This window comes from Sceloporus undulatus, chromosome 4 (genome assembly GCF_019175285.1).
Source record: "Sceloporus undulatus isolate JIND9_A2432 ecotype Alabama chromosome 4, SceUnd_v1.1, whole genome shotgun sequence".
Classification (NCBI taxonomy): domain Eukaryota; kingdom Metazoa; phylum Chordata; class Lepidosauria; order Squamata; family Phrynosomatidae; genus Sceloporus; species Sceloporus undulatus.
In genome coordinates, this window is record NC_056525.1 from 20,248,805 (window position 1) to 20,270,775 (window position 21,971).

The 21,971-nt window shown below is 43.6% G+C and overlaps 1 protein-coding gene across 2 annotated transcripts in view; it reads left to right on the forward strand.

Moving 5' to 3' along the window:
- Window positions 1-9,936: 9,936 nt before the first annotated feature.
- The window catches only part of BMP7 (bone morphogenetic protein 7), a 122,508-nt gene continuing 110,473 nt past the window's right edge, over window positions 9,937-21,971 (forward strand). The window contains exon 1 of one of the 2 annotated variants that reach the window (XM_042461810.1): window positions 9,937-10,737. In XM_042461810.1, coding sequence (XP_042317744.1) covers window positions 10,296-10,737 — 442 coding nt within the window. In that variant the 5' untranslated portion in view covers window positions 9,937-10,295. The remainder of the gene's footprint in view (window positions 10,738-21,971) is intronic. The other variant, XM_042461809.1, reaches the window with a different exon arrangement.

Sequence of the window (21,971 nt, forward strand, 5' to 3'; positions counted from 1 at the left end):
TTTATTATCCCAAGTTTCTCCCAGCTAGATTTCTACATGCAGAGAAATGTGTTTGTTTGTTTGGTTTTTTAAAACTAAGCAAGGTTGTATCATTTATTTTTCTAAGGTTGGAAATGGCACCATCCAGAACAATTCAATGTGGTGGTTAGAGGACTGGACTGGTACTTGGGAGATCCAGATTCTAGTCCCCACTAAGCCATGAAATTCACCTTGGGCTGGTTACTGTCTGTCAGCCTGATCTACCTAGCTGGGTTGTTGTGAGGATGAAGTAGGGAAGAGAAAACCTATGTATGTGACCTTGAACTTATGGGAAGAAAGATGGGATATACAAATAACAAATACATTATGTTGCACAAGCTGTTGTTTTCATGAAGTCGGGATGAAACCACATGCGCATTTTCAATTGTTTTAATTATCATATATCAATCTTCTTCCATTGCAGTTAATGCCCAGGAGTACATCTTCTTTAGGAAGTTACATTTTCCTATTTTTAACTGTTGACACACATCCTAGTGAGCAAGAAGACATTTCTACACTTCCCTCCCCACAATGCTGGCTCACATTGATGTACAGCTACACTTGGATGCAATCCCATCACGATGCGGTTGGTGACAGCCTGACAGGATGTAATTCCCCTTTTGATATTACTAGCCTGCCTGTCTCACCCTCATCACCTTCCTGCAGCTCTGGTTACCAGTGAAACTGACAAGGTTGGACGAAAGTCTTGTCAAATTTGCTGATGTCAGGCTCCAGTCTGAGGTAGAGTTGGCACGTTTGTGGGAAAACTTGTATATATTTCACTAGCTCCCCACCCAAAGAGAATACTTGATGTGCATCAGCACACATGTGCATAGTATGAGCTGAATTTTAAACAACAAGAACAAAATTTTTCTTTCAATCAGCTTCAACAAGATTCAGAAAGAAGGACATGTAAAGGGTCTGGCTTTGCAGAAGAATTATAAAGTGATAAAGATGAAAGAGATCACAAGGGGCATCCAACATGCCTGCCATGCAGGAATACACAATTACACTCATCCCTCCACATTGGCTGGGGTGAGGGGCACAGGACCTCTGTGAATGTGGCAAAACTGCAAAAAACAAAAACACTATACACTTGTCCCTCCATATTCGCTAGGGTTAGGGGCACAAGATCCCCGTGAATATGGAAAAATCACAAATAACAAAAACACCATGTTTTTACCGGAGAGGACACCTCTCTAGGAATCTCTAGGTCATCCAGTGCAATTCTGTGGTCAACGTAGAGTTGCACTGGAGGACCTAGATATTTCTAGAGAGAACATCTTAATCAAATCCGTGAATAATCAAATCCACAAATATCAAAGCTGCAAATATGGAGGGATGAGTGTATTTTTAACTGAGAAAACACCTCTCTAGGAATCTCTAGGTCCTCCAGTGCAATTCTATGGTCAACATCTGCCAGACACTGAGCATAGAATTGCTCTGGAGGAGCTACAATTGCCTAGTGGAGTGTTCTCTCTAGGAATCTCAAGGTCCTTCAGTGCAAGTTTTGGTTAAAGTTGACCATAGAGTTGCACTGGAGGAGCTAGATATTCCTAGAGAGAACATACAGTCGGCCCTTCTTATACATGAATTTCTTATACATGGATTCAAGCATCCATGGTTTGAAAATGTTTTTTAAAAAGTATAAATTTCAAATATCAAACCTTGATTTTCCATTTTTTATAAGGGACACAATTTTGCTATGTCATTATATTTAATGGGACTTGAGCATCCACAGATTTTGTTATCCACGGGGGATCTTGGAATCAAACCCCAGCGTATAATAAGGGTCTACTGTACTTAATAAAATCTGTGAATAATCAAATCCCAAAAAGTAAAATCCGCAAATGTGGAGGGACAAGTGTAAAACACTCTTGAGAGATGGCCATCCAACCACTAGTTAAAGACCTCCAAATGAAGGGGAGTCTACCATTTTCAACACAGTCTGTTCCATTGTTGAACAAGTCTTATCTTCAAGAAGATCTTCCTACTGTTGAAGCGGAATCTCTCTGGTTGTAATTTGAATAAATTGTTTTGTGTTATAATTTCTGGAGCAACACAAACCAAACTCATTCCATTTGCAAGGCGACATCCTCACAGTCATGGAAAATGAGAAGGGAACTGGCTAGAGGAACCACCCTTGCATGTGTTCATAGAATCATAGAATCATAGAGTTGGAAGAGACCACACGGGCCATCCAGTCCAACCCCCTGCCATGCAGGAAATCCAAATCAAAGCATCCCCAGCCGATGGCCATCTAGTCTCTGCTTAAAGACCTCCAAGGAAGGAGACTCCACTACACTTCTTCCATTCAAAATGGCCACAACCCACTTTCCTGAATGCTGACTGATTTAAACTCCCACTGAACACATTTTTAAAACTGTTTTTCAATCTTTGGTGCACATCATGTAACAGTTAAGAGATGGACTTGGAAGCACATGAAATTACGTGTCTGACATTGAGTTGTTGTTGTGTATCTTCAAGTCATATCTGATTTCTGGTGACCCTAAGGGGAACCTACCATGACATTTTCTTGGCAAGATTTGTTCAGAGGGGGGTTGCCTTTGCTTTCCTCTAAGACTGAGAGAATGTGACTTGCTCAAGGTCACCTAGGGAGTTTCCATGGCCAAGCAGGGATATGAACCCTGGTTTCTAGAGTCATGCTCCATCTCTCAAACTGCTATGCCATTATGGCTCTCAGTGGTATTAGTTTAGCTAGTGTTATATACTCTGCATGGGAAGTGCAATTTTTCTCTTCAGTTCAGGAGGATATTGGCCTATAGGTAAGTCATCACAATGAGCACAGGGCAGCCAGATTGTTGTAATGTTTGGTAAGAAAGCTTCCTCGTCTAGAATATGTTGCTGACCAGAGTTCTTAGAGAGAAATAAATACTGCCTCTCTAGGCCAGAGGTGCCAAACCTTTCTTCTCTTAAGGGCTGCATTTGCTTAAGGTCTGCATTTGGAAGTGACTATGGGCAGGAATGAAAGTGGTGGTGTGGATGGAGTAATACCAAAAGTGGGACTCATCATTCCCTCCTTTCTCTCTCTTTTCCCCATCTCTCCCCTACCTGTCACAACACATACCATCTTTTCTTTTTCTCTGTCTTTTGGATATCACCTTCTCTCTCATCCTCATCCTTATTGTGATCCTTATTGTCATCTTCATCCTCACCCTCCTCTTTTTATTTTTACTTCAGAGAGGAGGAAAGAGTCTTCTCACTAGAGATCTAAACTGGGAGCTGACAAACACTTTTGGAAACTAGAGCCCAGAGTTCCGTAAAGGTTATTTTTTATGAAGTCCTCCACTAAGAATTCCCCACTGGGAAGGGAGGTTCTAGGAACTGTAGCCAAAAAAGTAACTTCCAAGCTTTGATTAGGCTGAGGACCATGTGTGTCCACCCATGCCTGGGGCTAAAAGGGAGGCAATAGTAGTGCCTACCATCAATCAGTAGTAGGAAATCACAACATAGACACTGCTTCTGCTGGGAAGAGCACAAGCATCCTCTTAGAAGAACAGAAGTGCTTTTCATGTACAAGAATACCTCAGTTAACAAAATAGACGTGTTCCTTGGTGTTATTTCTTTAACAACAACAACAACAACAACAACAGATACCAGAGGAAAATTTGGTACCAGAGAAATAACAGAGAAACAAGAGAAGTGGATTCCTTACACTGCAAAGAAGAACAATTTAACATTTTTAAAAAAAAGATTCAAAACTAACAATATGCAAACATGAAATAAAATGATCAGGTCAGGTAAGCCATGCATAAGTAAACAAAGATCTTGAACCTTCCAGAGACCATTTGAACACATCTTCCAAAATGCATCCATATATATATATATATATATATATATATATATATATATTCTTTGTCCACTCTCCACTTTTCCTATGATTTTTATTGTGGTGGTCAGACTTAAAGGCTCTATGTTGTTATTGTTTTTAACATGCAGGAGATGGTGGCGGCAGCAGCTGGGGAGGCAGGCTAAATTTGCATCCCCCCCGCTCTTTTTTCCTGTTCATGCATGCTTCTTAAGGGATTCTGGAGGCAGCTGTTGTTTACCATGTTTGTTGTAAGTAGGCACATGCAGCTATAGTAGGATCAGCAACAACAGAATCCCATTCTTTTCCAGCTCAAACTTTATTGCATTGTTCAATACAGATAAACTGCTGCAACCTGACACTGAAAGTCTGTGTTTCTTAAGGTGTCTGTCACCATATCCCCAATTCTGATGCTGCTAGAAAACTTGCAGGAAAATAAGTCCTAGGTGGACATAAAAGACTTTGTGAAAAGATGCTCCTTTGTCAGAAGCTGTGTAAATTCAGGTATGAGTACTGTGGCAGTTCCCAAAAGCCGAAATCAGAATCAAGTCCTCTATCTGTGAGGCAAGATTACAGAAATATAGCAGAAGATACACATGGATTCTCAGTTTTGTCTATACCAGAATCAAAGGCAAGACACAACAAGCACACGTGGGTGGGGTGGGGTGGATCAAGAACTGTTAAGATCATGCTGTGACATAAGCTAACAATGTTGGTATCAAGCTATTTCACTATCTTGATTAATTTAAATTGTTCCCTATCAAACCACAAGCTGGCTTTGCTTCAATATTTCCATGTAACCTTTTTTCCCCACCAGGGAAATGATTTTTTCAGCTACCATATGATTACAGATGCAGAAGAAATCTTCACAAGGTGTTTCTATGGTTCTTAGCTGTCAGATGTATCAGACATCTTTGGGGGGAGAGAAATCTCTCATCAGGCTGTAATAATTTTGAAGCTACCCCTCACTACCTCAACTACCTTTCCATTTTCATCATGCCCTTCTAGGCAGAGCTTGGAAAAGTTACTTTTTTGAATTACAACTCATTCCCCAATAGGCCATGGATAGATACAGGATTCTGGGAATCAGAGTCCAAAAAAAAAACCTAAAGTTTTCAAGCTCTAGTCCTGTGGCAAGTGAGGCTTTTCCTATAGGCCTGCAGATATATTCACCATGAGTACTTGTGGTGAAAGCTGAACTTGGCCTCCACTCAGCTTCTTAATTCATAACAACAGTTATTTGAAAGTCTTTAAACATGTGGGCTAAAGAAAGGTAAAACTTGGAGCGGAGGAGGTTTAAAAGGAACTGGTTGGCATCACTGTATGCTCAGTTAAAAAAAAAGATGGGCATGTTCTTTGTCATCAAGTACATTTTCATAATAAGGAAATATATATTCTGTAATTCTGTAATATTCTGTAATAACAAGGTAATATATATTAAGTAACTTTAGCAGAGCTAGCAATCAATTTTTTTATCACAGATTGTACCACACCCAGAATTTTTTTTTTAAAAAATGAAAACAATCAAAAGTGGAAGCAGGTAGACAGTTATTTTCTAATTTTGGTGTAGGTATATTGGATGATGGCAGCCACAACCCCCTCCCAAAGCAAAACTGCTGCTCTTGGAGGCTTCTAGGTTCAGACACCCTATTTTAATTCTGCCCCACTTAGGGCATCAGTGGGCTGCAAAGATGGTTGTTGGAGGCCGCCTGTTCCAAATGTTGCCGACAGGAAAAGAACTACTTTACCTTAAGTCTTCTGGATGCCATGAAACTAAAGCTATAGAAAAAGTTTTGCACCAGGATGAGGAAACTCAAGCTGGCCTTCTGTGCCACTCCTAAGGGCTGCACCTACTTTCCCTTAGTAGGAAGTCATTTGGTGTTTTTCCAGTTTTTGTATGGCTCTTTTCCCTGTCAAAATACATTTCCTAAGGCACAGTTACCGACAATAAGAGCTTCCAGCTAAACCTTGCTGGTATCTGGGGTCTCTGTTTGCCTAGGGTCGTGCTAATCACTGGAATGTTGTTGTTGTTTGTGCCTTTAAGTTGTTTATGACTTGTGGTGACTCTAAGGTGAACCTATCATGCGGGTTTTCTTGGTCACTGGACTCCAACTCCAGAAACCACTCTAAAGCTGAATTCAACTGAAAGAGATTTCCTGCCCTTGGTCTAAATTGCAGTGATATGGCAAGGCTACCCATGACAGGATTTTTGTCTGTTTCTTCAATTTACTGTAGTATTTATATATCTAAAATTTCACTGTACTCCAGGACACAAAGTACATATTTTGTATACTTACTGGCCCAGGTTTTAATACAGGGGTGACAAACTAAAGACCATGAGCCAAACATGGTCATCAGGGTCTCTCAGTCTGGACAGCCAGCTCTCTCCCATTCTTCTCTCTTCTCCAAAATGAGGACTGTCCCCTCACTGATTCCAGAGTGGGTCACTTCTGTTATTTGCTCTGTCCTGCTTTGCTATAGAATTACAAAGCCAATGGATAGAAACTGTGCACAAACTGGGAAGATAGATGGTCTGTCTGTAATCCAAAGTAGCTAAAGCAAAAGTCATAGCCACCTACTTTTGGTTTTGGTCCTTCCTACTGCTGGAATGCAAATCCTGACCCGCTGTAGGTTTTATCTGAGGTGATGCAGCCCTTAACAGGAGAAAGGCTCCCCATCTTTGTTTTATGACAGAAATAAACAAATATAGAATCATAGAATCATAGAATCGTAGAGTTGGAAGAGACCACTAGGGCCATCCAGTCCAACCCCCTGCCATGCAGGAAATCACAATCAAAGCATCCCCGACAGATGGCCATCCAGCCTCTGTTTGAAGACCTCCAAAGAAGGAGACTCCACTACACTTCCAGGGTGTTTGTTCCACTGTCGAACAGCCCTTACTGTCAGGAAGTTCCTCCTAATGTTGAGGTGGAATCTCTTTTCCTGCAGCTTGCATCCATTGCTCTGGGTCCTTACATTAACATATAGCGCCTCCAGGAGTTGCACTAGTTTTTCCAAATGAAACAGAAATAACTGGAAGTTTACTTTTAAAAAATATTTTGTTGTTGTTGTTGCTAAAACAAACTGTGTGTGTGAAGGGATGTGGCACACTTTCTTTTAGAGAAGAATTGCAGCCTCAAGATGTGAGTTGTGGGTTGTTTTGTTTTGTATTTTTAAAGGCTTTTTGTTTGGTGGGAATTTTCTTCACTCAGAAACAGCCCTCGGGGCTGTAGAAATGGCTGCATAATTTCTACACACCAAAGATGTCAGGGCTTGGATTTTATTTTATTTTGCCCCAGACGCTGCAGAACAAATGACAGTATTGCCCTCCATGATGCAGTGATCTCACTCTTTAAGGTTTAGTAACAGGCCTTGGAGGAGCTGGTGCTAGCTGCCTTATTAGGCAAAATAAGGCAACCACCTCAGGCAGCAAATTCTGGAGGGCAACAGAAGCCACCAGTATCTCCTCTGCCCATCTCTGTCATTCCCTAAATATACAACATACACACAGTTCTCCCCTCCAAAATCGTGCACCTTCGTGCCACTGGAGCGCAGTGGCCCTGATACCCAATTCCCTCAGGCGTTCCAGAAGGATATGGTATTGAAAGCCGCTGAGATGTCAATGGTATCGAAAGCTGCTGAGATGTCCAAGAGCACCAACAGGGTCGCACTTCCCCGGTCAATGCCCAGACGGAGATCATTGACTAAGGCGACCATGGCAGACTCAACTCCGTATCCCGCTTTTAAGTGTGAATTTCCAGGGAAAGAGTAAGAACTGTACTTGTGTTAGTTTGTTGCAGCAAAAGTGAGGAAGGGTCTTGTAGCACTTTAATAAGTTTTCTTTGGCATAAGCTTTAGTGGACTGCAGCCCACTTCATTAGCTGCATTTTGCTGCAGCCTAAGAAAGGTTATGCCAAATACAACAACTTGTTACTTCTTTAAATGACCACCAGAGGTTTTGTTATTCTTAGCCTAAAGTTATGAAGCCTGTCAGGAAGCAGTCTTACTTATTTAATTAAAGTTTGCTGTCTTGTCCCCCACTCCCGGTGTGTGTGTGTGTGTGTGTGTTTTGAAAAAGATCTGCTTAGCACCTTTTTCAACCTCACCTGTGAAGAAATGTAGCTGGGGGGTATACCATTGAGGCATTGCCTCCCCAAGTAAGAAATCCTATCTTCTTTACTCCCTAAATCATCTTCACTCCCCCAATCTGTAGCAGTGTACTAGCATGGCATAGTCACTTAGTCCAACCTCAAAACACTATGGCATAGTGGTTTGAGGTTGGACTAGGACTCTGGAGACCAAGGTTTGAATCCCTTCTGGGCCACAGAAACCCACCGAGTAACCTTGGGCAAGTCACATTCTCTCAGCCTCAGAGGATGGCAATGACAAACCCCTCTGAAGAAACTTGCCAAGAAAACCCCCATGATAGGGTTGCCTTAGGGTTGCCATAAGTCCCAAAGGATTTGAATATACACAGCAACAAAGAGCAACAAGTACCTTTAAAAAGGCCAGTTGAGCATTTTAGGAATAGAGTCAAAAGAAGCTGTAGTTTATGCTGCAACTTCTTTTCCTCACTATGGCCCAAAACACACTGCAGAAAGGATCCAATTGTAGACAAGCCACCATTCCCAGAATTCCATAGCCTGGAGCCATGGTGGGTCAAGTGGTGTCAAACAAGATTATTTCGCCAGTGTGGACGCAGCCATCATGACAGGTTTGTTCAGAGCAAGCCTTTGCTTTCCTCTCAGGATGAGAGAGCATGACTTGTCCAAGGCCACCCAGTGGGTTTGCAAGACTAGGGAGGGGAGATTTGAATCCATGGTCGGAAATGACATGAAGGCACACAACAACAACAACAACAACAACAACAGCTGTACGCTAGGACACTGGGAGAGCTGGATGCAAATCTCCCCCAGTCTTCCCAGCCCATTAAGTCATGCTGTCTCAGCCTCAGAGGAAAGTAAAGGCAACCCTCCCCGCTCTGAATAAAACTTGGCAGGGAAAACCTATGATAGGTTTCCCAAGGCACTGCTTTCACTGTTGGGACTCAAGGCAATGGAAGGTGAGGGTTTGTCACTTTGAGAGCCTTCCTTATCTGAGCTCTGTTGCCCCCAGAAACTACAGCTCCCATAGGATGGAGCTGGGGCAGTTAAAAAGCTAGAGACCTAGGGTTCTGGAGTTTGTTGAGGCAGAAGAACTTTTAAGTACTGCACCCTCCCTAAACCCTATATGCCAGGATATTGCCAGGGCAGTCAAAAAGGGAATCATACCGCTATAACTGTGCTGTATTGTGAAAGGACCTTCCATTTCCAAAAAGGCCGCAAGAACCCTCTTACAAATGACACGACTCTTTGCCCATAGGGAAAGCATACTTGCCTTAGAGAATTGCCCATTGAGAGTCATGGGAAACACTTCCAGACAGAGAATATAGAGACTGAACCCCAACAAAGGAATCCATAAACGATTCTCTAGGGGCCAGTACTGGCACTTGTTTTAGGAGGTCCCCTCTGCCTGCCGATTTCGGTTGCATCCGCACTGCTCAGAAAATCCAGTTTGGCACCGCTGGAAGTGGCGTGGCTCCAGGCTGGGGAATTCTGGGTGCTCCGCTCCGGGCCCAGAATAAACGCCAACTCCCAGAATTCCATAGCCTTGAGCCAGGGCAGTTAAAGCGCTGCCAAACCGGGTCATTTCTCCAGTGCGGATGGAGCATTTGAACTCTTTCCCCAAGGGGCTGTGGAGTCCGGGGGGGGGAGCCCCAGCTCTCTTTGAACCCTCCAACCCACAAACAATTTGTTGTTGTCTATTTATTTTGGGTCACTTGTGGAAGTTTTGCCTTGCCCTGGGTTCGGAGGCTCTGGGAGCAGGGTCCGAGTCCCAGCTTGGCCACGGAAGCCCCCCTCGGGCTTTGAGTCACACTCTCTCAGCCTCAGAGGAGGCCAGGGCAGCCCTCTTCGGAACCAAACTCGCTTCGGGGGGGGGGGGCGCTGCTAAGTATAGGAGAGGAAGGCACGCGACCACAGCCAACTCCCAGAATTCCATAGCCTGGAGCCAGCCAAAGAGTTAAAAGAGGGGCCAAAGCGGGCTCTTTCTGCAGTGTGGAGGCAGCCAGCCTTTGGGGCCCTTTTGGGAAGAGGGAGGGAGAAGAAGAAAGAAGGCAAGCAGGCAGCCAGGCAAGCCAGCCCCAGCTCCGCCCTCTGGCTGCCGGCGGCAGTCCCTCCGCCGTCCGCTTCGCGCGGGGCCCCAGTTCGAAAGCTGCGTCGGAAGGGAAGGAGGGCGCCTTTGCTGCTGGGATGCCCGGCTGGCCCTGAACCCTCCCTCGGCTGCCTTCCTGCCATGCTGGCCTGGGGCTGGGCTCCGGAGGGCAGCCGGCGGGGGGCCTGAGCAGGAGGAGGAGGAGGAGGAAGGAGTCCTTGCCGGCTCTCTCTCTCGCCCCTCGCCCGGGAAGGCCATGGGGCTGCCGGGGGGCCCCCTTGCCCTGCTGCTGCTGCTGCTGCCGGGCCTCTCCGGGGCCGACTTGCCGGGGGAGAACGAGGTGCACTCGAGCTTCATCCACCGGCGTCTGCGGAGCCAGGAGCGGCGGGAGATGCAGCGGGAGATCCTCTCCATCCTGGGCTTGCCCCACCGGCCCCGGCCCCATCTGCAGCCCGGCGGCAAGCACAGCGCCTCGGCGCCCATGTTCATGCTGGACCTCTACAACGCCATGGCCGGCGAGGAGGAGGCGGCCGCCGCCGGAGGGGCCAGCCTGGGGGCCGAGGGCCCGCGGGGGCTGGAGGGCGGCTACTCCTACCCCTACAAGGCCCTCTTCAGCACCCAGGGGCCCCCCCTGGCCAGCCTCCAGGACAGCGCCTTCCTCACCCAGGCAGACATGGTCATGAGCTTCGTCAACATGGGTCAGTCTCTCGCTCTCTCGCCCGGGGGAAAGAGGGCGAGGCTTTGGCACTTCAGGGGCAGGAAAGGCAGGAGCCAGTCTTTGGGATTTCAAGCGATGAGTCTCGCTCTCTTTGGCGCTAAAAGTGTCTCTTGGGAGGGAAAAGGATGCCTCTCTTGGGCAAGAAAAGCATGACCCGGTCTCTTATTTGGGGGGGAGGGCGCGGGGGGGGGCAGGGGAGTCTGCCTTTGGGGCTAAAGTCCCTTTCAAGGAGTCTGTCCCTTTGGGGGGAGGAGAGCCTCAAGGGAAGCTCCCCTCTCCCCTCCCCGGGGCCTTTGGGGGGGGGAGGGCGGGCCTTCTTCATAAAGCCTTCCCAGGCGCTGACAGGTGTTTAGTGCCTTCAGGGCAAACCTTGCCATGACTTGGGGCTGATGCCCAGATTTGGCACCCGGAGCAGGCGAACGACTGGCACCCCGGACTCTGTGGGGTTTCCCTGAGGTGGAGGCCTGCCTTGGGGCCCAAGTGGGAAGGTTTGCCAGGGGAGGGGGGCAATCCTGGCAGCCATTTCCCAAAGTGACCCCCCCCCCGGCATTAACATGGCCCCAGAGAGGCCCAGGGGAGGAGGCCTTGCCCAGGGCCCTTTCAAGCAGACGCAGCAGCAGCAGCAGCCTTTTTGTCTGCTTGACACAAAGTGGCCGGGTAGGATTCATTCTGAAATATCCTTATTATTTCTTAGGAGTTTATCCCGGGGGAGGAATTCCTCTTAATTCCGAATGAAAAGAAAGTGGGGCCAGAACTCATTCGCATGAATTCACTAGTTCAGCACATTTACGTGCATTTGAATTCCCTTCGGACTGACTTCCCATTGCCCAAAATTGTATGTGGTGGTCTATCATGCCATAACGTTAAACTCATGATTGCGTTCGGAATGCCATTGGAGTATACTTCCACTTTCCCTTGTCTGATAACGTCCTTAGCTTCCCTCCTGTTCTGTGCCAGCACTGAGGCTCTGCCACTTCACCCAGGAGGCACAAGCCATGCTTTCAAAACAAACACCCATCTTTAAACACCTTTGGGACTCTCTAGTTGTGGGTGTGGCGCAGCTTCTTGCAGGGAAGGTTTGATACAAAGTGCTTCAAATGCTTGGACTCACCATTCTAAAATTGTTTTGCTTTTCTGAACCCAGTGCCAACCACCTGGACAGCAGTGTGCGCCCGGTCCATAGCATGGTGTCCCTATGTGTGTGCCATCCATTTGTGTTGTGTTCAAATATCTGTAGATCAAGGGCCTCATCAGCACTGACATTTTGGAAAGACACTTGGATATATGGACTTGGATATGACATTTCTGGCTCTTCTGACACCACCTTTCAAATGGATCAGTGAATTTTCAAACTGGTGTTAGGACAAGTCAGGTGAGGGAGTAGTTCTGTCACCAATGCAAATCCAGGGTGAATCACTGAGGATTGTGGTGTATCCACGTGTCTTGAATGGTATCAGAAGGATAAGATTCACCTGTTTTTGGATCTTGTCCCTCTCTGTAACTTGGCATCTTCTCTTGGGCATGTTTCATGCTTAAGAATGAAGCTGTCCCTCAGTGTGAGAATCATTAATTTAGCAGCCAGTCTGTCAGTGCTGAGCAATCTTTAAGTATTTGCCTTTCCTTATGAGCACGTGTCTAAAAGACAGCTACCTGTGAAATTTTTCAGGAGCCAAAGCTCTTGACTATGGCTGTCCCCAACCTCCCTTTCGGACCCTGCAGAGTGGACATTAATATCATCAATTTAAGGCTTTGGTCCTATGCGTGCTAATGTGGAAATCAGCACTATTGCTCTCATGTATGAATAAATATGAGCGGGATGCATCATAATTTATGTCCATTCAAAAACCAGAGCAATTAAACTTTAGCAACTATGTTCCACTGGGGTTCATACTTGCAACAACTGGTCATATTTGCCTGAAGCCTTCTTCAGTGAGTATGGATTAAAAATGAAGTGGATAATGTATTATTTTGCTGCTCTTTTAAGAGCTTGCAGGTTAGAGCCTGCAGGTAATAAAACCACGATGGTGCAGAACAGCAGGAGTCTTCTAACTATTTATAATGTGCGGAAAAGTAGTGTTTCTTCTTCTTCTTCTTCTTCTTCTTCTTCTTCTTCTTAACCTTTATTTATAAAGCGCTGTAAATTTACACAGTGTTGTACATACAATCTTTTTAATTAGACGGTTCCCTGCCCTCAGGCTTACAATCTAAAAAGACATGACACAAAAGGAGAAGGGAGTAGTGGTGGGGAAGAGGATGAGGTCCAGCAGTTCTTCTCTACCTCTGAGGCCTGGACCAAGGGAGATGGACTGGAGGGAGGGCTTGGCTTCTTAATGGATGGTTAATCTTCTTCCGGGTTCTTAGGTTGAAGTATGATGGTACCATAGGCTCATTTCACCTGGAAAAGAGACCCTATAACATACAGTGAAACAGAGAGAGCAGCAGCTCTGCCTCAAGAGGTCTTAAGAATTAGAGAAGGTTCTTAACTGTGTTGGCAGCTGTGGTGATGAGCTATGTGATATTGTTTATCCTAACTTAATGAATCCAAATTAGTGTGATCTTATGGATGTGCTCAGGAACTTGTTCAGATATGTTTGTTATGCAGTAAGTTAGAAGTTATTTCTCATCCCACTCCATCTCCCTCTCCCTCCACTGCTTGCTGAATGCCCTGACAGGCATCTTTGTCCCTTTAAGTTGATCCCAACCTGTGGAGACCATGTCCTAAGAGTTTCTTGGCAAGGTTTATTCAGATGAGGTTTGCTGTTGCTGACTGCATGACTTACCCAGCATCACCTATTGGGTTTCTGTGGGTGAGCTGGGATTTGAACCCTGGTCTCAGAGATGGTCTTAGTCCAGGCTGGCTCCCATAGTGGAGTAGTTACTTCCCTTTGGGGATTCCCTTCATTTGTTCTCCCTTGCTTCTCCATACAAAACCAGTTCAGACTTGGGTACGTGAATGGCAACAGCCTGCAACGTGTAACAAATGAAGTGGCTTAGAAATCATTTGAATAATTGCAGTTTTGAAGCAGCAGCTGGTGAAAGGAGACTCCCCCACTCCCCCGAAGAGACACAACAGAAGCAGAATTTAAGCAGCTTGAAAGAGCCACTTTTCTCAGACAGCCGTTCACAAGCCTCTGGACTGTAGAGGCATCTTACTTGGATCAAGAGGGGAATTCTGTAATAAGTGGGTTGTGGGACTGTGCTCTTAACAACCCCAGAGAGGTACTTCCAGCAAATCCTCATTTGCGACCCTTCTCTAATGAGCTGAGTCTGGGTTGCCAGCCTGTGCTCTTTTGGTCAGCACATGTGGATGGGTTTATGCAAATGAGATGAAACTTGTCACTTCTCTGCTTGCAGTTGGCTGAGCCTTTTTAATGGGATACCATCGTCCAATGGGGATTTCTCTTTGTTTGCTATGGGTCTGCATAAACTTGGCTGGATGCATGCAGAGAGCACTCTCAGGGGCAAACGTTCTATTTTAAATATATAATTATAGGTACTAGTTTCTCTGTATCTGTTTTTAGACTGTGTCACATGTGCCCCTGGAACCACCACATGTACAGATTGGATGTCTATGAATCCAGACCAAATCCGAAGAGAGTTCAGAAAAGAGAGGAAGCTTGAAAACCAATCCCCTTTCCCCCATTGCAATTTGGTCCAGATCAGAAGGGGTTCTTAATAAGCCTGAAGAGACACACCCTTTGAATATGAAGTGATAGTACAAGTGATAATAATAATAATAATAAGTTTTATTTCTATTTTCCCTCCTCTCCCGATGGATCGAACCAGGATTACAACAGTATTTCAACAACAAAATGTCTAAAATTAAAATTTAAAAACAATTTAAAACCATAATAGCCTGGCTTATGTTCACTACTGCAATATGAACTGCATATTTTGAGTGTCCTAATGGCCAGCTAGGAATGATATTTACCAAAAGGTGGTTTTGGAAGACTCCAGTCACTAAACTGTAAAGGGTTTAAGGACAAAAATGCATCACTTCCAAGTGCAACTTTAAAAAAATGATATTGGATGAGGAAACAAATGCATTGATGGAAAATCGTGTGCATGTGTGTGTTGATTCAAAATTTCATTCTGAGCCCAGAATTGGCACAATGGTTATTTTGCTTTGTTTGTACAGGGTTCTGGTTAGCCAGTTAACTAGCAATAAATAGCTTGCCACTCTATGTAGGACTTAATTTATGCATGAGCCAGGTTTCCAGATTCATCCTTCAATCTTCTTTAAGAGATGAAAGGATTGGTGCCACTGAGTGCACGTGTACTTGGTTTCTATTGGGCTAACTTTTTACACCTGGAAAAGTGCATCCCAGAACCTCTTTTTGTAGTCTTGCAATTCTTCCATGACACCTCTAAAACTCCTAGATCCTCTAAATTTCACTTGTGGGGTGTGAAAATCAACCCTCAACTGGCCAAACCACAACAAAACTGCTTAAAAGCATAGGTTGGATTTTCCATTTTTTAAAGCAAGGATTTTAAAAAACTCAGCCACAATACAAACACACCCAAAATTGGATCCTATCCCTCCCTATGCTCCATGTTTCAGCAAAGAATAATTGATTGTAAAAAGTGTCCTACAAGTCTTTTCACTCCCAAAATGTAGGAATCAGAAAAATATTGTCTCCCATAACCTTCTCTTGAAATGCCTCTGACACAGAGAGCCTGGTAGCTGTAAAAGGAAGAACTTTAAAATTCTAAAATATAATACTAAAATAGTACATAATGCCATTACAAAGAGCTTGCCCCCCTGTTCCCTCCTGCTTACTTGACTGGGATCCTGTTAGTGACATATATAAAGTCAACTTTAAGCTTGTGTATATCTTTTGTTGTTGTGGAAGTGGGTATTCTTTTCCATCCTTTGCAATGACCAAAGCTTTCCAGAAGTCATCATTGTGGTGTGGTACCCCCTGCCAGCTATATCCTTGCTTAGGAAGAGCAGAGGATTTGGAGAAACATCTGGATGGCTGTGTCCCAAAGCCAGAGACAAACAGGTGACATTTTTGCTGAGAACCAGGTATAAGATAGTATCAGTTTGTGTGTGGCTCTTGGTCATAGCCAGATACTTCTCAGATTCTCTTCCCCTGCACCCCATTCTCCATCAACCATGGAATAGCCACTTAGGAGGTCTATTGTGGCAAAACCATGGGTCCTGTGAGTGTTGAGCAGGGAGCTGTAGAGGAGCTCCACCTGCAGAACTCTTACACTATACTGGGCAATGTCAGATCTTGGCCATTAACTTTAGTTCCACTACTTAAGTCAAAATACTAAGTTCCACTACCTGAACCAAGATCTACATTCCTGTTCCACAGCTCCACTTCTTTCTTTTTCTTTTTAAAGCAAAACTTTGTATACACACACCACCTCTTTATTAAGGATTCTGTGCCTACTGGACCAAGCCCATTATTTCATGGGGTTTATGCAGGGACATGCCCATATTATTATTATTATTATTATTATTATTATTATTATTATTAAGCTTTATTTATATAGCGCTGTAAATTTACACAGCACTGTACATACAATCTTTTAATTAGATGGTTCCCTGCCCTCAGGCTTACAATCTAAAAAGACATGACACAAAAGGAGAAGGGAATGGTGGTGGGGAAGGGGATCAAGTCCAGCATTTCTTCTCCGCCTCTGAGGCCTGTACCAAGGCAGATGGACTGGAGTGACACCTACAGTTTCTTAAGGATAGGTCCTATGGCATTGAGGAGGCCTGATGGGATTGGCCTCTCTTCTCTTCCCCTCAGAGGCCAGGATGGAGCCAGATGCCTTCTGGGAAGGGCTCAGTTCCTTTAGGGGAGGCCTGGTGGGATTGGCCTACTTTCTCTTCCCTCATGCATAATGCCTGACACACATTGAAATCTAAGATTGTGGTACATTTCACAGACCAAAGTACATTATTGCTACACCGATAGCCACGGGAACTAGATTGCAGCTGTTTATACATGTGGCATATATGCATGTGAAATAAAAATGGAGCAGCATCTGTATGTTACAGGTAGTCAGTCTATGCAATCTTTGAAGTGGTTCACATATATATGTTCCCTGCTTCGTGACTGTACCATTAAGTGGTGATGGTATGTATGTGTGAATAAGCTTTCACAGATTTATTGAAACAATAAAATGCCCTTGTCCCACTAGCTGTATTGCTCTTGGAGAGTCATCTGCCTCTAAAGAAGAGCAATCAAGACAAGCACATATACCATGAACCAGGTCCCATTTTTATTTGTTAACGGTAATATTTTAATAATATTCCTTCCATTGCTAACATATGCTTGGCTAGATTCCCAATGACACTATTATTATAATTGCAGAAAAGTTCTTTTGGATTAGTCTTGAGATTGTTATGCATTTCTATTGTATTGGGTCACACTCCCTACATATGGCCAGTATATACAAGGAATTGGTCAAATTTTCATAGGTAGTGTGTTTCAATGGAAAAATTCCTTGAACATAGAGAAACAATGTGTCAGGTGCAGGTGATAGGCTGAAATTTTTCTCCTGATGTGCTAGCTTTTGCGGTGCGGGGTTTGTTTCACTGGAGAATGTTTTACCCTTCCTCCTTCCATGGCTTGGATTAGGAAAAGCTATTATGCTTAATTGTATTCTTTAAGAAGTCATGCTTCCATTGTACTTGCCTGCTGTTAGCATGGGCAGTCATTTGTAAGTTGATAGGCAAGATCCAATAGTTTTTACGTAGACAGGTGGAACTATTATCAACAAGGCACTTCTGAGAGTTTTGTCTGTATGGTTTTGTTCCCTTGTCAACAGTGCATGCCAGGACGAGTTTAAGAAACGACATAGATCCATAATAGCTTTCTTCATCCTTGCGCACACCTTTCATCCCATTATAGCTGCTTTTCTTTCATCTTCATGGCACAAAGGCTGGCTTGTTTATAGACTTCTTAATGAATTAGATTGGTTGCTAACCAGACTCTATAGTCAAGTACAGCACCTGCTTTTGGACATACAGATTTCAATTGAGGGTGAAAATGGAAAGATCTATTGTGGGGTGAATGCCCCACCTTAAAATGAAGGCTTTCTATAGTGAACTTTTAAAATTGCAGCCGGTATTAAACTGTGTGCCTTGGTTCTGTAAGTGATACCCTTGTGGGCATTATATTTCCCAGGTAGGGTTTTGTTACATAAGTCAAACAAATGCAGCAAGGAAGTGTTATTAACTCTAGAAAATACATTGTAATGAGAAAGTGTCATTTAGCAACAAGGAACTTTTGCAAGGACTTGTTTGTTTTTCAAAAAGCTGAATTAATAAAGTGCAGAAAATCATAAATGCAAACCACAAGAATTGCAACAGATGAATACAAATTAATTGATTTGCAGGTAGTTTCCTATCAGGTGTTGTTCTCCCCTTTGTATGCCTGGCTGTTGGGAACAGGAGAATGAGTTTTTCAGGGAGGTGCTAGTTGGGTGTGCTCTGCAGGGATGGCGAAAAGATCTAAAAGATTTTGGAATTGAAACAAATGATCCTTTATGAAAAGAAACAGAGTGCCTTTGTAAGATGCAAAAAGACAACAACAATGAAAGGCAAAAAGGAGTGAGTGATACTTTAAAAAAACTTTTCACGCTTATGCGTTAACGTATGAAGGGAGACCTTCTGAGGACATGACTACCTTGTGAACAGGACTGGTTCGCTTTGGGGGAATGAGAAAACTACCTGAGGTAGTAAAAGTAGCAACCCTCCTGCCAGGGCAGCCTTCCAGCTGTTCCCTTGACCATTCTTTTCTCCTGGGGACTTTTCACACTAGACAGTTTAAGTGTTATGATTCCATTTTAACTACAGAAGCAATATCCTATGGAATCCTTACAGGTAGGGAGGTGTATTTAGCATTCTCAGCCAGAGAGCTCAATCAGACTACAAAGGATTCCATAGGAAGTTGCCATGGCAGTTAAAATGGAATCTTTGGGCCCGAACAGATAGGTCAAAATAAAGCTGCTTTGGGTCACTTTGGAAGTATGCTGTTTAAATGGCACACACATCTTACGAGGCCAGAAGCTGCGCCAAAGCTGTACACCAGTCCTTAGGACTGGAGTGAGGCTTTGGCGCAGCTTCCGGCCTCTTAGGTAGCATACAGCATTAAACGGCATACCTCCAAAGTGCCCTGGAGCAGCTTTATTTTGGCCTTTCTGTTTGGGCCCATAGTGCTATGACTGTCTAATGTGAAAGGCCACCAAGGATAGCTGCAGAGGAGAGACGCAAGTGCTCCCTTCTTTGGCTACCTTTAAGAAATTGCATGCTTCCTTGTAATGGGTAAAGCCATGCCAAGTGCTTTTCAGCACTGCAAACCTCTCCTGTTTTCTTTTGTCTGTTCAGCTATGATGGCTTCTCCCAAAGAATCCTGGGAAATTAATTTGATCGAGGTGCTGAGACTTTCCTGTTGAGAGATCCTGCCCTCTCACAACACTAAACAGTTCCCAGCATGTGTAGCTCTTCATTTTAGTGTAGGAAGTTGTTGAATCATCCATCATTAGAGGAAACAAAATAATAAAATGCAATACATATTACTTTTTTTCCTTTTGAGTGTATAATGATGGCTGTGACTCTACCACTTGGGTGATTGGGAAAGGGCACAAATAGCAATTTATTTGTTGTTGAACATGGGATTGCCATAAGTCAGCAGGTGACATGAAGGCATGCATGCACACACACAATCCCCCACACTCCAAACCAGTACCAATGCAGTGCTTTGCACTAGCTTGCTTTTTTTTTGGGGGGGGGGGGACAGTAAATGCAAGTCAAAGAGTCCATGGTGACTCTAATAGGTTGCTAATAACAGGTCAGCAGTCTGTGGCTTCTATTCCAGTGATTTAGCCTCCAGTGATCTCTTGAAGCAGAAGTTGGTTAGTCTGCAGTGGTGAGGTAGAATTTATATTGTGGGATTGATGGAAAGCTATGAGTGATCTGGACACTTGGTTGAAAAACATAAGATATCTCATTTTTATTTTTATTTATTTTATTTTGGTCAAGGGATGGTACAACAGAGTGAATAGATGTTTGTGGAAAGAAAGGGGTTCTAGGTAGGACTTGAATGTCTTCTGGAAGGTAAGTAAATTGGCCAATCCCACCTTTATTTTTTCTTTGTGTCTGGCTCTGGGCAAGCCTATTTTTTGAGTAATAAGGGTAAGTCCTACTACTAGGGAGATCAGAGTGAGATAGCTGCCTCAGGCAGCAGGTATTGAGGAGAAGGAGATAACTGCAGGATTTTTAGAACATGAAGGCCGGTGCATTTTACCATGCCTAAGCAGATTTTGGAAAGCTATTCTTAAAAAGTAATTTGTTCTCATTGCACATTACAGTGTTAAAAAAAACCCTGATCTGTTCCTTTTACTCATTGGAAGTTTGAAAAAAAGTGTTTAACGGTCTTTCCTTTTCTATTATTCCCCCCCCCCTACTTTTTGAGAGGAAAATAAGCCAATTATGTTCAACAAGGGAGAGGCATATAACTTGCCAAATTCTTGCCAAAATGTTTCAAAAAGGCCCTTTTTAAAAAGGTTGAAAATTACTGGTGATTACATGTTACACCAGTGTTATGCTATTACGTGCTACATCAGTAAAACAACATGTTGAACAGTTGAACTGTGGTTTCATGACACTCCTGTTACCTATAAACCAGTAACTAGTTACAGGTAATTGCCAAAGCTGTTCCCTCAGCAGTGTTGAAGAATAAATGATTCTACTCCCAGTTTGGATACTTTTCGGTAAATGGATGAGCACCATTCTTTGCTTCAGATAGCAATGTCTTGGGCAGCTCTCTGAATTGTGGTCCATCAGGTGCCTTTAGGCAACTTAAGGAAGGGCAAGATATGAGAAGAATAGCCTTCTCCTTGGACTCAGAAGTTTACTGACTCTTCACATGGAGACCAAGTGATATGGGTGGGATTCTGCTCATTGCTAGATTGTGGCTATAGATGTAAAATTTCTGCAATTTTTGAAGCCACCTTAAATTATTAAAGCTGCTTAAGTCATGTGGAAAAAATGGTGTATCTCCTATTTCTTTTATGGAAAAAATGGATATTTTCAGAACAATTGAAGAATGCAATATTAGCAGCCATTACAGGTTGAAAGTCACTTTGTAACATTAGGAACATAAAATTTATTATATCTTACTTGATTTGGCATAAAGTTGTCATGATGGGTATTGCAACAGTACAGTTTATTCAGAAAAATATTTTTACTGTTTGTTACATCTGTCACTTTATGAGGAGTAGAGGAAAAAAGACAGAATAAAAACAGAAACCATAAAACACAACATAATTTTTTAAAAACAGTTATCCACTAGTTTTCTGTAGTGGCAAGGACACACAACATAATTATCATAAAGAACAGAGAAATGGAAACCAAGGCTGCATCCACACTGCAGAAATCCAAGCTGGCACCACTTTAACTGGTATGGCTCCGTGCTATGGAATTCTGGGAATTGTGATTTTGTGAGACATTTAGTCTTCTCTGTCAGAGACCCCAGAATTCCATAGCACTGAGCCTTGGCAGTTAAAGGAGTGCCAAACTGGATTATTTCTGCAGTGTGGCTTCAACCCAAGACCAGAAAATGTAATGATCTGATAGTGTATAGTCAATGGGGTCAATGTATAGTCTTAAAATATGGTTTTGGGGCAGCAAAAAATGTGAACACTTTGTCTTAAACATTTCCTTCATCATTTTAAAAGAAAATATTCTAAAATCATTTTTCACCCCCCCCCCCAAAAAACCCCCTCAACTTGTGGGAAAGAAACCACAGTGAAAACATTTATTCTGAATTTTTCTGTCCCCTGCGTCCCCAGGCTGTCACAGCTCTAGATGGAGCAGCTAGAAGGGCTTTATGTGAGCAGAATTTAGAGGAGCAGATCTTCAGAATAATAGATTAATATAATGCGTTAATTTGTTGAGTTTTTTTAAAAGGAGAGGAAACAACTTTACATTTTGCTGTTAACTTAACAAAGCCCATTCTCATAATTCTTTTGGCATAACATAAGGAGTTATACTCAATATTTCTTTATTTTCCTGTCCTTATCTTCAGTGTGTAATTGGAGGTTGGAGATAAGTAGTTGGGAACATTTTGCAATGAAATAAGTTCTGGTTTGCAGCTCTGGAAGATTTTGCATGGAACAAGATCTCTGGTGTGTAGACTGGGAAGGTTTGGCCTGAATCTGTACTTCTGGTGTGCAGACTCTCAAGGTTTT